General features: G+C 40.9%; 1 protein-coding gene across 1 annotated transcript in view; it reads right to left on the reverse strand.

Moving 5' to 3' along the window:
- Window positions 1-509: 509 nt before the first annotated feature.
- Window positions 510-13,975, reverse strand: part of slc35f6 (solute carrier family 35 member F6) — a 35,502-nt gene continuing 22,036 nt past the window's right edge. The window contains exons 2-7 of the mRNA XM_078542259.1: window positions 11,437-11,509; window positions 9,240-9,411; window positions 7,170-7,385; window positions 5,967-6,077; window positions 1,655-2,136; window positions 510-1,614 (exon numbers count right to left, since the gene is read on the reverse strand). Of these exons, the coding sequence (XP_078398385.1) occupies window positions 1,664-2,136; window positions 5,967-6,077; window positions 7,170-7,385; window positions 9,240-9,411; window positions 11,437-11,509 (1,045 nt within the window). The 3' untranslated portion in view covers window positions 510-1,614; window positions 1,655-1,663. The remainder of the gene's footprint in view (window positions 1,615-1,654; window positions 2,137-5,966; window positions 6,078-7,169; window positions 7,386-9,239; window positions 9,412-11,436; window positions 11,510-13,975) is intronic.

A 13,975-nucleotide genomic window follows, 5' to 3' on the forward strand; every position in this document is an offset into this window, starting at 1 on the left:
CATCCTGAAAGACAGCACATAAATCAAATAGTTTTCTGGGAAAAAATCTTTACTCATTCCAGTGGGCACCTTTCATACAATCATACAAGTGTCTTCCTGTGTATTGTGCCACTAGAAGGTACATGCACACAATTTTACAATAGGCTCAGGAGGGAAATGGACTGGGCACAGGAAGGTAACTAGGGTACACACGCTAAACAGTGTTAATATAAAAATGAACTGTTAGTTCTGCTGGAGGACAACACAACTTTGGCAGGTTTTAAGACAGACAGCTGATCTGATACCACCTATGTTCTAGTGATCGTTTATTATTGTAGAGGAGGGAGGAGATGTAGACAGTGAGGGAGAGAGGTATTTCAGTTGACCTGGTCACTGATCAAAGTAACCAATCACAGAACAAGCTGGGCACCTGCTTGTTTTGATTCCAATTATGTTCAGGATGCAGATATTGCAATATCACATGCAGCAGGGGTTAAAAAGTTTCACAAGAAAGAGACAAGATCCTGCTGTATGGTTTATATAGCAGCTTATTATTTGAAAGCAATAGATTTATAATGACTATATACGTACAATTTCCTTAATTGTTTTATAATTTAAAATAATTTCCTTGGAATGTACATAGATTGCCTCAAGTTTTGGCAGTTTACACAACTTGAGCAATTCTCATCTTGGAGCATTCTACTGTAATTCAAGTGATCAAAAGCAGACATTTAGTCTTAAAAATTACCCACTCTTTTACAGGATACATTGTGTTAGGCCTGTGCAATAGTGTGCCTAGGCATGACAGAGGAAATGGGGCTTGAGAATCATTGAAATTTCCAGACTCCCAAAATTGTTGCAAGGCTTACAACTGCAGAAGGCCCAGAGATTGTAGATAAAACAGTTGGTAATGGTGGCGTGTGTGCACACATGTGTTTGGGGGGTGGTTGTGGGGGGTGCAGGGAGGCATTACCAGTTTGCCTGCCTTGCTTTCTTGGCAAGCCTGTGCAGTACCTAGAGGGGAGCTCCAGAGAAACACTGGGAAATGCATTAGGGCAGGCTGCAAACTGAAGGATCTGTTGAGTGGGTGCGGGTCCCCAAGAGCACTGAACCATGTTTGGGGGGTGGTTGGGGGGGTTGCAGGGAGGCATTACCAGTTTGCCTGCCTCGCTTTCTTGGCAAGCCTGTGCAGTACCTAGAGGGGAGCTCCAGAGAAACACTGGGAAATGCATTAGGGCAGGCTGCAAACTGAAGGATCTGTTGAGTGGGTGCGGGTCCCCAAGAGCAAACACTGGAACACAAGGTCTGTTCATTTTCCTTCCATTCCCAATCTTCAGGCCTCCTGATTGTAGTAACTGAAGCCAGTTATGGTAGCTGCAAGTCATTCAGGCACATTTCTGTTCCCCCTCATCACAGCCCAAGCAGTACACCAGCACCATGCAAATGGTCCAAGGCAGAAAAGTTCTGCCCAGATAGCGTCTGTCTGGCTCATGGTACTAGTATATAAAATTAAAACAAATCTAGAAGCACCATTAAATTACATTCCATTGCAAACTTATGTTCCAAGTGAATTCATCAATTGGGAAAAAATAAAAAGTGAACTAATTATTTCAATTTTTTAAAAAAGGAAAAATCCTTCTTAATCAGCGAGGCATTATAAACAAAATTTTAATACGTTACAGTTTCATGGGCTAACATTTATGGAGTCTTTGTTTTCAGTCAATAATCGTTCCCTTTCAAAATCTTCCTCCATTCGCTCCTTGCACCAGGGAAGCTTTGCCAGGATTTGTTTATGGAAGCCATTGTAGAGTGCAGCACCTAACAGCAGGATGAAAAAGCCAAAGATTTGGAGACCATGGAACTGCTCCCAACCCACTGCAAGGCTCACTATCCAGATTATTATGGTCCGCAGACTGTCCAGAACCATCCGTGTGGTTGCACTGATTTCTTTTGTGACACTAATACCAGCAAAGTTGAAGAATGCAATACTACAGATGTTTCCCAACAGGGCTAGAAAGATTAATGGTTTTATCCCTATTTGACAGAAAGCATCAAGTGCATCTTCAAGGACACCTCTGGGGTTGCCACTGAATTGGCCCACAGGGATATAGTACATTGGAATCAACAGCAGAGTTAGGATGATGAATCCAAATATTCCTAAAGGGAAAACAAAAATACCAAAAATTAGAAAAAACTGGATTGCAAGATTTTCATGCACGATTAATTAAAGTGAGTGTTAACAGATGATCAAATACAGGAACAATTGACATGGAGAATGGTAGACAAGTTTGTAAGTGGAATTTCCTGCAGGCAGGCATTCTAAAATTACAGATGTTTACTAAGAATTATGCTACTTTTATTGCTCATGACTGATGTGCACTATATTATTTTGCTTATCCTAGTCCATTTTTGCCACATTAATCCTTTTCATCAAGCCAAGATATTTTAGATAGTTTATGTAGCTTGTTCTTTTGATGTGCTGTTTGCTGTAATGCTGAAGTAGAAAATACTCACTCCCATACAAACTGTTAGCAGTAAGAAAATGACTATTCTGACCAAAAATACTTGATCCTTTAGTGGTTAAAATATGACAGTCAATCTACAGCCACTCCTTTTGTCCTAGTACATGAACCAAGAGAGGAGCAGCAGAATAGGTGAAGTGTTGCAATTTTATCTTTAAAAAATCTTCCATGGGATGTGAGTGTTGCTAGCTAGGCTAGCATTTGTTGCTCATCCCAATTGCCCTTGAGCCATCTTCTTGAAGCGCTAAAGTCCACATGGTATGGGTTCACCCATAGTGCTGTTGGAAGGAAGGGAGTTCCAGGTTTTTTGACCCAGCAGTGAAGGAATGGTGATATAGTTCCAAGTCAAGTGTGGTGGGTGGCTTGGAGAGCTTGCAGGTGGCGGCCTACTCCTGCTCCCCAGTCATATAACATCTGCTGCCTTTGTCCTTCTTGATGCTGAGGTCACAGATTCAGAAGGTGCTGTTGAAGGAATGTTTAACAAAAGGTGATGGATGGGTTGCCAAATCAAAAACAGGCTGCTTGGTCCTGGCTAGCGTCAAGCTCGTGTTGTTGGAGCTTCACTCTTCTGGGCAAGGAAGCTATTCCATCACACTTTGGACTTGTGCCTTATAGATGGCAGACAGGCTTTGAGAATCAAGAAGAGGGTTGCAACTGAATTCCCAGCCTCTGACCTGCTCTTGGAGCCACAGTATCATACAGCTGGTCCAGTTCCATTTGTTCTTTAAACTAATCACATTTATCAAAATCAATAAAGTTGCAGATCTTGGCTCTGGAGTTTGACCCATTTCCCTAGTTTAGTCAGTCAATCTGTAGAACCAAAATAATTCTATAATTATTTTAACCAATTAAAGTAAACGACTTAGACATGACAGGGCAACTGGTGTGCTGTAGCAGCTGCATGAGTGTTTCTGGACAACTGGATCCGCAGCTCAAGAATTATTGGGCTGGAGTCTGAGCTGCAAACATTGTAGGCCATCAGGGAGGGGGCACCATGTCAGGAGGCACTCACCCCTTGCAGTTAAAGGGAAGTACTCATTGGTCAAGTCAGGCAGGTATGGGGACCCAGGATGTAGTGATGGGGGAGCCTTGGCCCTCAATCTTGTCCAAAAGTACTAGGTACTTGCTACCAGTTTAGATGAGAATCAAGAATTGCAAATTTGCAAATTAATAATCAGAATCTCAAAAAAGGTAATTTCTGGATTAGTACCTGAGCCTAGCAAAATTCGAAAAGGGAAAAGATTAAGGAACTGAGTGGTTTGAAGGACTAGTGTGGAAGAAGGGTTTTGATTCATGGGCACTGGCACCAGTGTTGGGAGTGAGTGGTTCAGTTGAGATGGACTCCACTGGGCTGGGATAAACATCCGGGCGAAAATGTATAATTCTAGGCTTGTACATAGAGCTTTCGTTTAATATTTTCTTTTTTTTGGGGTGGGGAGGCGCGGTGGAAATCTTAGGTTAGAGAAGTTGGGTAAAGACAAGCAGAGTGGCCAGTTTAACATAATAGCTCAATAAGTAGGTCATGCAAAGAAATGTGGTAAAAGTAATTCATAGGCTCTTTGAATGCAAAGTTTTTGTAATAAGACAGAAGAGCAGCACATGAATTCATTTCTCTCTTATTGCATTAACAGAGACATGGCAGTAAGATGACAAATTTGGGGAATCAAGATAATTTCAGGGTAGTGAAAAATTAGTAGCCCTGACAAGTTATATGGACAGTTGTAAGAAAGCTTTTTGGCTCAAAAGATCACTAGGTGAAGTATGGATGGAAATTAGGAACAAGGTTCATTAAAAAAGGCTGAACATCATAGGCTCCCAATATTAAACAGGGAATCGAGCCTGTAACAAAAGGTAATGTAATGGAGGGCATCTTCATAGATTAAACAAATTAAATAAGCCAAAAGATGGTCCGGAAGATGGGTTTATAGTGCACTTTCATGACCCCTTTCTGGAACAATACACTGTGGAACCAACTGCAGAGGTGGGGGTGAAGATATTTTAAAGCTAGTATTGTGTAGTGAGGCAGAGTTAATTAGTAACCTCAATGGTTCTCTAAGTCATATACAATTACTACAAATTTAATTCAATTGTAAGTTAAGCCTTTCAAACTGTTATGGGGATCATGTGACTGTATAGACAAATCAGCCCCAAGCATGGGGAATCTTAGAGGCGGAGTTTTCTAGTCTTGATCCAAGCATGTAGCTTCATCAGGAGCTCTAAATAAACTTTACTGTTTCTGACAAGAAAATTACCCCAAGTTTATTACACATGGTATTAAGTTTTGAGAGCAACATACTCTAGTTCAAAAGCAAAAAAGATGGAAATTTGCGCTGGTAAAGCAGCAGGTGCAATTGAGATAGGAATCCTTGATGCCAGTACTAAAATCAAAAAAAGTGCAACTATCCCCACAGCTAAACTTCCACTCCCACTAACTGTGGCACACAAAATGAATCTAGGAAGCTGAATTTACTGAAATACAAAGTCTTCAGCCTTTGGTGCAATCTTTATAAGAAAAGTTCAGATAAAAGGAATTTGGAATTTCCCCCTAGATTTCCTTAGGGATAGAAGCAATAGTATTTAGCAAATTCATTTAATCCCTAGCTTTCATTTGGATTGAGTCCATGATTAAGCTACACAGTCATCTGATCCACAATATAGTTATTACAATCCCAACATAGTCCCAGCCATATTATTCTCAAATCCTAAACAGATTTAACATCTAGCCCTAGTTAAAAATGTTCCACCAACAATGTGACAAATATCTAGGAGGGGTTTCCCCTCAGGCGGGCACGGTGGGCTGGCTCAGGAGCAGCTGCGCAACGGTCTGCTGCCCACGATTTCACACTGGCTGGCCAATTAACAGCCAGTGTAAATCGAGTACCAAACACTCCGAGGAGGGAGAGTGCGGAGGTCAGCATATGTGCGCAGGTGTGCTCAAAGCTCCCTGAAGGCATAGAGCTGCCTCAGGGAGCTGAAGATTTTCCACATTAAAAAATGTCCAGTCATGTGACTTCAAACATGAACAGGGACTTGTTGCAAATGAGTTCTGAAAAATTTTAAACTAACATCGGTGTCTCATCCCACCCATGGAGGAGGTTTCCTCAAAAATCAAAGGCCACTTGACCTATTCACCCACCTGCAAGGTTGGACAGGCGGGGAAAAATTCCATTTAATCAATTGATTAATGGGCTTAACAGCCCTCTTAATTGTCAGCGGGCACGCTGTCGACTTTCACATGTGCCTGACCGAAATATCACACAAGTGCGCGATGACATCCAGACACTTGCCCGATATCATCCTGCGTTTTCACACTTGTACATGCTGGGCATGTGCCTGCTGAGCTGAAAATTTCAGCCCAGTGTTCACACAAACTGACATCCTCTCGTCATATGGCTTAATGCAAGTATATTTTAGGGTTTTCAAAAAAGTGGTCTTTGTCAGTAAAAGATTATTACAAAAACATACCTTCTGTACCCACAGCTCGAAGTGGATGTACGTCATGTTTATAAACAAATTTTTCTTCTAGCACCATCTGAATAGCCACAATGATCTGTGCAATGATGATTAGCAGGTCTCCTAGGTAGTAAAAAGGAACAGTTTAAAAAAAGGGCACCGAAATGGGGAAATTACTGCTGAAAAACTCCAATTAGGGTGAGGATTTGACCTTGTTTTGTGGGCTGAAGGTGAAGACATTATTCCGCCTAGGCAAGAGACTGAATTAGAAAGTATACTGTCCAGTTCACTGAAGGCTGGTGCTTTTAACAGTCTGTATTTGAAACTGTTGGAGACAGAAGGGATTGGAGCGATTATGGGCTGTTTCCACTAAAACTTCAGCACATGAGGCTCTAGAAATACCAACAGTCTGAGGTTCAACCCAGTTCAGCAACCAACAAACTAGGCCACTCATTTATAGGGCCTTTCTGAAGACCAAGCTCATCCAATCTTTATGGTCCACAAAAAATCCCAGCAATCATTCCAAGAAATCCCAATCATCTGTAAGCACCATGTAAATCCAGAAGTGCAGTTTTCATTATACATTCATCTATGAAACATAACAGGCTCAAATAAAATTTAACTGGCTTTCACGCATGACTGTTGAATTCTGGGTAGAAGCAGTCTGCAAGCCTAGCACTTTTTGCTTAAAACTTCTGCAAAATCAACAATCCAAAACTGGGATGTGATGTGATTTTAAAAACAAAACACTGACCATGAACAGAATGATATACCATAGGGGAGGTCCACATGCAAAAAAAAAAATAAAGGCTTGCTCCTGGGTTGTCTCAGTCAGCCAACTTTAATGTTTATGGATCAGGATGGATAACCTAGTGAGTGGATGATCTAGAATAAATGCTTCAAAAGTATAAACAGTTTATTGTAAAGAAAATCAATCCAAATATTAAGGTATGATCAGCAATACACATTATGGAAAAATTTAAAAAACTATGCATTCAACTGAATTATGAAGCAGCTCAAACTTGTGTCAGATTAGACGGACAAAAATGACTTGGCTAACAGAATGTTCACTTTTCCTGCCATAACAGTATTGATAGCTGAGCCAATATGCTTTTAAATAGCCTAAAACTGCAACTATCACACACAAAATGAACATTGGGTGTGGATCAGTGAATCAACCCCGTGTTCGAAGGTACACTAAATGTATTTAATTACCTGTTATAACCTGAGATAATTTGGTCCCTTGGTCATGATTTCCACTGACAAAGTCTGCCAGCCCCACTACCACAAGGCCACAGATGGTGAGAAAAATCCCAACCCACTGGCTGGTCATTAAACGACGGCCTAAGAAGGCAACGGAAAGCAGGCCAGTGAAGATGATAACAGCTCCGCGTAGCATCTGGAAACTGGAGGCACTCGTCAAGGTTAAAGCTGGAAGGTAAAAAAAGACAACATGTATAGGAACATGCATTTCAATGTATGGGCCTGATTGGTTGCATATGTGCCGGGCTAGGAGTTTAAAAAAAAAACTTCAAAATATATACAGAGGAAAGAAAAATTAAGACTAATGACAATACATACACTATTAATAACTTAAACTTTTGCTGGTATATACAACATTCACAAAATTTGAAATGGAGGTAAAACTGCTGAGTATTAAACATTGGTCCATGGCTGAACAGACTAAATTTAAAATTGATAATTGGTAGATATAGAAATTCCATGGTCTTGTAAAACCATTAAGAACAGTTATTCCCAGTGTGCAGCAGCATTAATTCTTTAACCCTTTAGTACCTAAAAAAGGGGCAGGATTTGAGTAATACAATGTTGTGGTTGAATCAAGGAAACTTCCATAGAGCACCAACATCTTAAAGACTATCCTCAGAGCATGGAGGGTGGACATTTTCTCTTTGCACTGACCAATGACTGAATTTACATATGTATGAAATACCAATGGGATTGTAAATCATTTAATTTATCTCTTATTGATTTTGTCCACTGCTCAGAACATTTAATTTTTCACTAAAAATTCAGAGGAGCATGGACGTTGAAAAGCAACATGCTCAGTTAGCCCAGGCTTTACCCAACTCTGATCTCTCCATGAAACCAGTTCTTTGATCAAGCCACTTCAAGGGTGCACATTTCAATAAACTGCTAGCTCTGCTTGGGGTGGTAGCTCTAGCATCCAACAGTAACAAATAGACTTTGTTAGCAAGATGACATTTTTGTATACTATATTTATATTGGACAGTCTTAGTTTTTACATTAATGTAAACAGTAAATTATCTAGTGCCACAGCATGTGGGTTGATTTGTGACCTCAAGGGAGCATTAGCTGCAGAAAAAAACCCCTGATGAATAGACACTAGGTAAAAGCAGCCAGAATGTCAATGGGGATAACAGACTACATATGAAATGGATTACATTGTAGAAGTTAGTATTCCAAAATTCAACAAAACCAAATTCTTTGAACACCAATATTGACCCAGCATGATCAACCTGGGGTTTAGTTTTCCATCCTCAGGACCCTTGCGCACATCAAAAAAAGTGTCACAAAAAATTGAATTTTCGTGTAGCTTGCAAGATCAAAACAATACTGCTGTGCATCTTCAACCCCAGTAATTTTATTGCTATGCCAACTAATACAGCCAATGGACATTAATTTAAAATAACAGCAACAATTGTATGTATTGAATGCAATCTTATGATCTGTGAACATTTACTTGGAGCTCAAGTCACACTGCTTTGTCCCTGGTGACTCATTGTGTAAATGTAGTGTGGTAGTCATATGGACCAATTCCTGATCTGTGTATTTAGTCAAATCAATCTGAACTGGATCAGCAGAGAACAGCTAATAACAGTTCCAGTGTCCACAGAATGGGGTGGAGTGCTTAGTAAACAAACTGCTATCCAAAAAAAATAGGAAATAGGTCAGGTGTGATGGCTCAAAAGTTTCCCAGAAAGTGCACCACTTATGAACTGAAAACCTAAATTATTTGACAAAGATGTGCAGCAGAAACCAAGAAACATTTGTTTCAATGCATTAACTTCATAATAGTATAACAAATTGGGCAGCATGGTTTAAGATTATGGAAAAAAAACAAATGCCGTTGACAAGAATTTGGCGTACAATCCCAACTGTTTGGAATTGAGGGGCTTGGACAACGATACAACCGAAATAAGTGTTTTTCCAATCAAGAAAGTTATAATTATTCTTTTAAAAATCTGCACTATAATTTTGGCTTATACACTACTCCTTCAAATACTGGCAGTCAATAGTTCTTACCAATGTACATAATACTGGTGGCGGTCATGTCACACAGCGCTGGTGGTAAGAAAACGAAAGAGTTGAACTTCCTTGCAGGAGCCATCTGGGGTTCTGTTCTTTGTCGATCATGACATAAAATTATGTAGAATACAACTAAACAGGAGACTTCTCCCAGGAACATGCCCACTGCCTGCAAGAGACAAAACAAAGTGCACATTTAAAAAAAATTATTCACGTATGGGATATGGTTGTCACTGGCCAGGCCAGCATTTACTGTCCATCTTCAAATGCCCTCAAGTAGGTAGTGGTGAGCTGCCTTCTTGAACCCCTGCAGTTCATGTGCTGTAGGTAATATTGCTATTAAGGAGAGAGTTCCAGGATTCTGACCCAGCGACAGTGAAGGAATAGCAATATATTTCCAAGTCAGGACAGTGAGTGGCTTGGAGGGGAACTTCCAGGTGGTGGCGTTCCCATGTGTCTCCTGCCCTTGTCCTTCTAGATGGTAGCAGTGGTAGGTTTGGAAGGTGCTGCCTATGGAGCCTTGGTGAGTTTCTGCAGTGCATCTTGTAGGTGCTACACACTGATCCCATTGTTCAGTGGTAGAGAGAGTGAATGTTTCTGGTAGGGGTGCCAATCAAGCAGGTTGCTTTGTCCTGGATGGTGTCAAGCTTCTTGTGTTGTTGGAGCTGTACTCATCCAGGCAAGTGGAGAGAGAGAGTGAGGATTCCATCACACTCCTGACTTGTGCCTTGTAGTTGGTGAGTTATTCACCACAGGATTCCTAGCCTCTGACCTGCTCTTGTAGTCAGTATTTATATGGCTAGCCCAGTTCAGTTTCTGGTCAATAGTAACCCCCAGGATTTTGATAGTGGGGAATTCAGCAATGGTAAATACCACTGAATGTCAAGGGGTGATGGTTAGATTCTCTTGTTGGAGATGGTCACTGCCTGGCACAAATGGTACTTGGGCAATATCCAGGCTTGGACTGGCAAGTCTTGCTGTATTTGGACATGGACTGCTTCAGTATCTGAGGAGTCACAAATGGTGTGCAATCAGCGAACATCCCCACTTCTAACTTTACAGAACGAAGGAAATGAGAAAGCATTAGACTATTTCTAACTCAGCAAAACTGGATTTCATGCTTCTTCCATTCACTTCAGATCCTCCTACAGCAGGCAGGATAAGGAATGAGATAGTAAAAAAAAAAGTGCTAATCAGGCACAACCCTGACTTATGTTTTGAACTTACATGAGGAGGTGGAGGCATAGTGGTATTGGCACAGGACAAACATTCCAGAGACCCAAGATAAAGCTGAGGACCTGGGTTTGAATCCCACCATGGCAAATTGAATTCAATAAAAAAGATTTGGAATTTAAAGAATGAAACCATTGCCATTGTAAAAATTCATCTGGTTCACTAATGTCCTTTAGGGAAGGAAATCTGTTGTCCTTACCTAGTCTGGCCTACATGTGGCTTCAGACCCACAGGAGTGTGGCTGACTTAAATGCCCTCTCAACAAGGGCAATTAGGGATGGGTAATAAATGACACCCACCATCCCATGTACAAATATTAAAACAGCTAAGCACTCTGTTCTACCACTGAGCTCAGATAGTCAAGCTAATCTAAACCAATACTTCAGGGTGGTAGAGGGAGTGCTGCAACCTAGTTCCACTATTATCCAATTCTCTTTTGAAGCGCTCTATTGTCAAATAGAAGATATTGTCCCCAGGTGGTCTTACATGTTGGGGCAGGAATTACAAAGGAGAGCATTCAATAAAAAAACATGAGAGAAGCTGACTGAAGCCTAGTTGTAAAGGACTGATTGAGAAGGGTGATGGTGCTTTAAAACAAAAAAGGAACAGGTGATATAGGTTCAGGGATGGGTTCAAATGCACTGCTACTAATTGGAGTGAAAAGTGTGGGGCTTGCAGAATTAGGTGATCAAATGGGCAAGGGCATGTAGGAATCCAGAGGAAACCCATTTCAAAATGTTGTTCATGAGGCAGTGGGGAGACAGAAGTCACTGTAGGTTTAAAGACAAAAGGGAAAAATATTTGGCTTGAAATTAACAAATCATCTCCAGCAAGATCATTCTCCACCAGTTGCGGCTTTTGTAGGCCTAAATTGGACAGTGTACACTTTCTTGGAAAGTAATGGTTTAAGTACTTTTTTTTCCAAAAAGTTGTTGCTGATCATGATTTAGCACGTACTCACCTGTAGGAAGGGATGATTGAATAAGTGTTTCTGTGATCCATTGCAACCTTCAGCACTGAACCCATCTGCCCACCTGGCAAAAATTAAAGTCAAAAAAAGTTTTAATTCTTCATTTCTACAATTTTGTTAGACATTTTAAAAATGTAATCGTGCATGCCTTGCTTAGAGCTTTTTTGTGGGGGGGAGGAATGTGGGAAACACTTGAAAGGGAGCTAGGCAATTATCTTCACCATCCAGGTTACTGGAGATGCAGGAGGTTCAGCTGTGACCAAGCATTGAGAACACCCAATGGCACAATATTCTGAAGACTTCATCTAGTCAGTCGACTATGGAAGCTGGATAGGAGTAGAACCTTCCAGTTCACTAAAAAATGGGAAGCATGGCAACTCACTCATTTATTTAAACGAATTGTTGGGGGCGGGGGGGGGTGGGATTTATCAAAAGACCACTTTAAAAATAGCACACTACTTCCTTTCCACCACCACTTTACCAGTTTCAAGGCTAACAATGCAACCTTGCTAGAGGAAGCTTCCATATCTAAACGTTACCATGCATGATGCCATAAAGACTGCAGGGGCAGGGGGAGGGGGAGGAGACACCAATTATCTCCCAAACCAATAAATATCAAACCAGGAGCGAGAATTCCAGCTCCCAATTTAAGAATAAATTGTGCTGGACCAATGCTGCCTTGGCTTCCAGGATATACAGCTGGCACTTTCATGGTTGAAGATAGATTCTTGACTAGAATGGGCATATAGATTTGTTAGCTTACTAGACCAAAACCTACTTGAAGCTCAAATTTTAACAATTTCCACTAAATAGGTTGTGAATTAAGGAGTTGTGTTTTTTTTGGTAAATTGAGCACTGGACTGAGTTTTGGTTTACTCTGGTCTTGCTAATGTCATACAGCAAATTTATTGTACAGCTATTGACTGAATTAATATACAACTTACTGATTATTAATAGCCACTTGGTCATATAGAACTTTAATATTGCTAAAAAAAGGGACAAACTGTTGAAGCTTGCACTCCAGAGAGAAAAAAAAGAGGGTGCTGATTGGTTGAGGTGTGCCATTGAGAATGCACCAGGCAACTACTGTCCCCCAGGCTTTTGCCTAAAGAGACCATGTCCCTGAGTATGAATATATGTAGCTTCTAGCAAGTGTAAGTGAGCCAAGTTGCAAGCCCAACTGATCAATTTAGTTGTTGTAATTCTTAAAGCATTCATGGAATAGGATATGTCTAACTTTAGATGAGTTTTGCAAGCATAGGCTTGTCCATTGTGAACAACCAAAGGGATGTGCTGTTTGATAGGACCCACCAGTACTTGGCATCAAACTAGAACTGAAATTCATATACCACATTATTCATGTGGTAGGCAGAACATTTTTTTTGGCTTGACAGCAACATCCCATTAATGGGAAATACCACCTGTGTTGCTATTGCAATGCAGTGCGAAACAGCTTGTTACTCAAACTTTCAATAAAGCTTACACTTCCAGGGTAACTCGGTACACTGGGCACTTTTCAGGTCTGAAAGTGGCAGCCTTAGGCTCATTAGTTAGTATGCACGATACACGGCAAGCGATAGTCCACTGGGATAGCCATTATCCCATCGGATAGCTTTGCCACATCATTCAATGCCTATTTCAGCATCAAGCTTGCAGTGAGCAAATGGCTCAGGCCCTATTTACACAATTGCTGTAAAGGCCAATTGTGTGTGGAGCTGTAGAAATCCCAATGCATACATTGGCCAGTGAAGGGGGGCTTGTGGTAGACAGTAGCAGAGACCCATTGGAGGATCATGGTCAAAGAAAAGGAACGTGTCAGACTGCTTACTTCAAAAGTGAATTTAACCATGGGATGGAGAGCATAAAAGGTGAGAAGGGACAAAAACATTAGTGATAGCTAGGCCTCGAGGGGATCCCAAGGCAACAAAATTTATTTGGGCAAACAGTGCTGTTAAAGCCAAACTCAACAACAAGTTCAATGAATACAGCAAATGGTAGCGCATCCAGACTGTCATGATATAGCACAAATGTTTATGGCTTCCTTGAGTGGCACATTAGTAACACTGTCAAATGAGCACATAGGCACAGTATCACTGGTCACAATAGTCAAAAGTATTGACTGAACGCTTATCAGCCTGTGCTTGTATAATATGTCCAACATTAGGTGTTATTCTGCAATTGGACAACACTGAATAATCCCAAGTGCTTTAAGAATTATGCCACAACCAATTCAAAACCAGTTGGGCTTGGAATGTGGCTCATATGCCCAGTAGAAGCTACATATATTCATACTAGAAGCTACATATATTCATACCTAGGGATCTGTCCTCTGAAGAGGAAAGGAATATGTCCAGGCAGTGTTTTTTAAAAAATACTTGGGGACAGTAGTTCTCCAGTGCATTCTCCATGACAACACCCTGCCCAGAGTCAACTTGTCAATCTGTACCCTTTTCTCATGGTATATATTGTCCCCTTTGAAATTTGGCATTCTTGCCTCTATCCTGAGGAGTGCAAGATGAAGAGTTTCAAC

The sequence above is a fragment of the Cetorhinus maximus genome, chromosome 5 (assembly GCF_964194155.1).
Source record: "Cetorhinus maximus chromosome 5, sCetMax3.hap1.1, whole genome shotgun sequence".
Lineage (NCBI taxonomy): Eukaryota > Metazoa > Chordata > Chondrichthyes > Lamniformes > Cetorhinidae > Cetorhinus > Cetorhinus maximus.